Source organism: Castanea sativa, chromosome 1 (assembly GCF_040712315.1).
Source record: "Castanea sativa cultivar Marrone di Chiusa Pesio chromosome 1, ASM4071231v1".
Taxonomy (NCBI): Eukaryota; Viridiplantae; Streptophyta; class Magnoliopsida; order Fagales; family Fagaceae; genus Castanea; species Castanea sativa.
In genome coordinates this window covers 38,081,686-38,083,522 of record NC_134013.1, presented here as the reverse complement: position 1 = coordinate 38,083,522, position 1,837 = coordinate 38,081,686, and the positions used below count along the sequence as shown (strand labels likewise).

The window sequence follows — 1,837 nt, the reverse complement described above, 5'->3', positions numbered from 1 at the left end:
GATGACCTCGATGAGACATTCCCTACTCTTAGACAATATCAGATGAAGCTGAACCCTTGCAAGTGTGGGGAAGTTTCTAGGGTTCATGTTGTCCCAAAGGGGGATAAAAGCAAACCCAGAAAAAGGTGAAAGCCATATTAGAGATGGAATCACCAAAGACGGTGAAGGAAGTCCAGAAACTAACAGGGAGGATAGCAACCCTCAACAAGTTCGTCTCTAGGGCAACAGACAAATGCCTATCTTTCCTCAAGACTCTGAAGCAAGCGTTCATCTGGACAGAGGAATGCGAGAAGGCCTTCTAGGATCTTAAACATTACCTAAGCAATCCACCTCTCTTAAGCCGGTCCAAAGAAGGAGAAGACCTATACTTATACTCAGCAGTATTGGCTACAGCCATGAGTGCAGCCTTGATTTAGGAAGAAAATGGAACACAACTCCTGGTCTACTATGCTAGTCAAGCTTTCCAGATAGCTGAAACAAAGTACCCACGAATCAAGAAGATTGCATTTGCCTTGATTGTAGCCTCATGAAACCTGTGCCCCTACTTCCAGGCGAATCCCATCCTGGTAATGACGGATCAACCCATAAAGAAATCAATAAGCAAGCTCGAGGCTGCAGGAAGAATGGTCCAATGGGAAATTGAACTTAGACAATTCGACATTAAGTACCACCCCAGAACAGCCATCAAGGCACAAGCACTGGCAGACTTCATTGCCAAGTTCACAATCCCTGAAGAAGACGGGGCACTAGACGAAGGGGAGAGATGGACAATCCAGGCTAACAGGTCATCAGCCCAAAAAATGGGCGGAGTAAGGGTTATTATCATTACCCCAGAAGGAGATACGCTCAAATACGGAGTTCAACTTCAATTCCCCGCCACCAATAACAAAGTGGAGTACAAAGCAATACTGACAAGACTAAGGATCAAAAAGGCATTATGCGCTAAAAACTTGCTCCTCCAGAGCGATTCTAAGTTGGTCGTGGGACAGACAAAGGAAGAGTACGAGGCAAAGGAAGAGCGAATGCAAAAATACCTAAGACTGACGAGACATTTTGCCCAAGAATTTGATCGGGTAGAGTTCATACAGATCCCTAAAAGTCAGAATGTGGGAGCAAAGAAGATAGCGAAGCAGGCATCATCAGAAGCAAGATCAATGAGCGTAGATTTAAAAATGGAAGTGTAGAAGCGTCCAAGCATTGAAAAGATCCACACCTTTGTAACCCAAAGCAAAAGTGGCTGGATGACTCCAATTCTATCTTTCCTTCAAGATGGACGACTACCGCTAGACGTTGAGAAGGCTAGGAAAGTCCGAAAAAGAGTAGCCAGGTTCACTCTCTTGAACGATGCCCAATGCAAAAGAGGCTTCTTAATGCCCTACCTGAAGTGTGTCGACGAAAGCAAGGCTAAGTATATCTTGGAGGAGATCCACGAAGGAATATGCGAAGTGTTGGGGTTTATGCCCTAAAATCCAATTTATTGGCATGTCATAAATAATTAAATTGTTAATTATATGAGACTATTTATAAATGAACTAATGAGACATTATCATAGTCCATGAGATGCATTGTATGTGATTTAGTCATAGAAGATGTAAATCACAAGTTCCTTGTAAACTCAAAATGTAGTTCGTAGTCGGTGATGAAATTGGGCGTTTCATCTGTGAAGACTATAACACATTAACTAAGATAATTGGTCTTGATCATGAAAGTGGAGACTTCTAGTGGATGTGTTGATGTGTCTTAAGAGTTAAGACATATTGAACTGGACCGCTGTGAGATTAATTATTCAGTCAACAACTGTCACCTGAATAATTAATCTCACGACTTCTAATTTCAT

General features: G+C 42.4%; 1 protein-coding gene across 1 annotated transcript; it reads left to right on the top strand.

The window, feature by feature from the left end:
- The first annotated feature begins 569 nt into the window (after window positions 1-569).
- Window positions 570-1,184, top strand: LOC142626249 (uncharacterized). The gene has a single exon (XM_075800053.1). It carries the CDS (start codon window positions 570-572, stop codon window positions 1,182-1,184), a length of 615 nt encoding a protein of 204 aa, XP_075656168.1.
- The last annotated feature ends 653 nt before the right edge of the window (window positions 1,185-1,837 follow it).

What these genes read in the sequence shown, in the direction of transcription:
- LOC142626249 (XM_075800053.1), top strand. Translation starts at nt 570, where the DNA reads ATGACGGATCAACCCATAAAGAAATCAATAAGCAAGCTCGAGGCTGCA.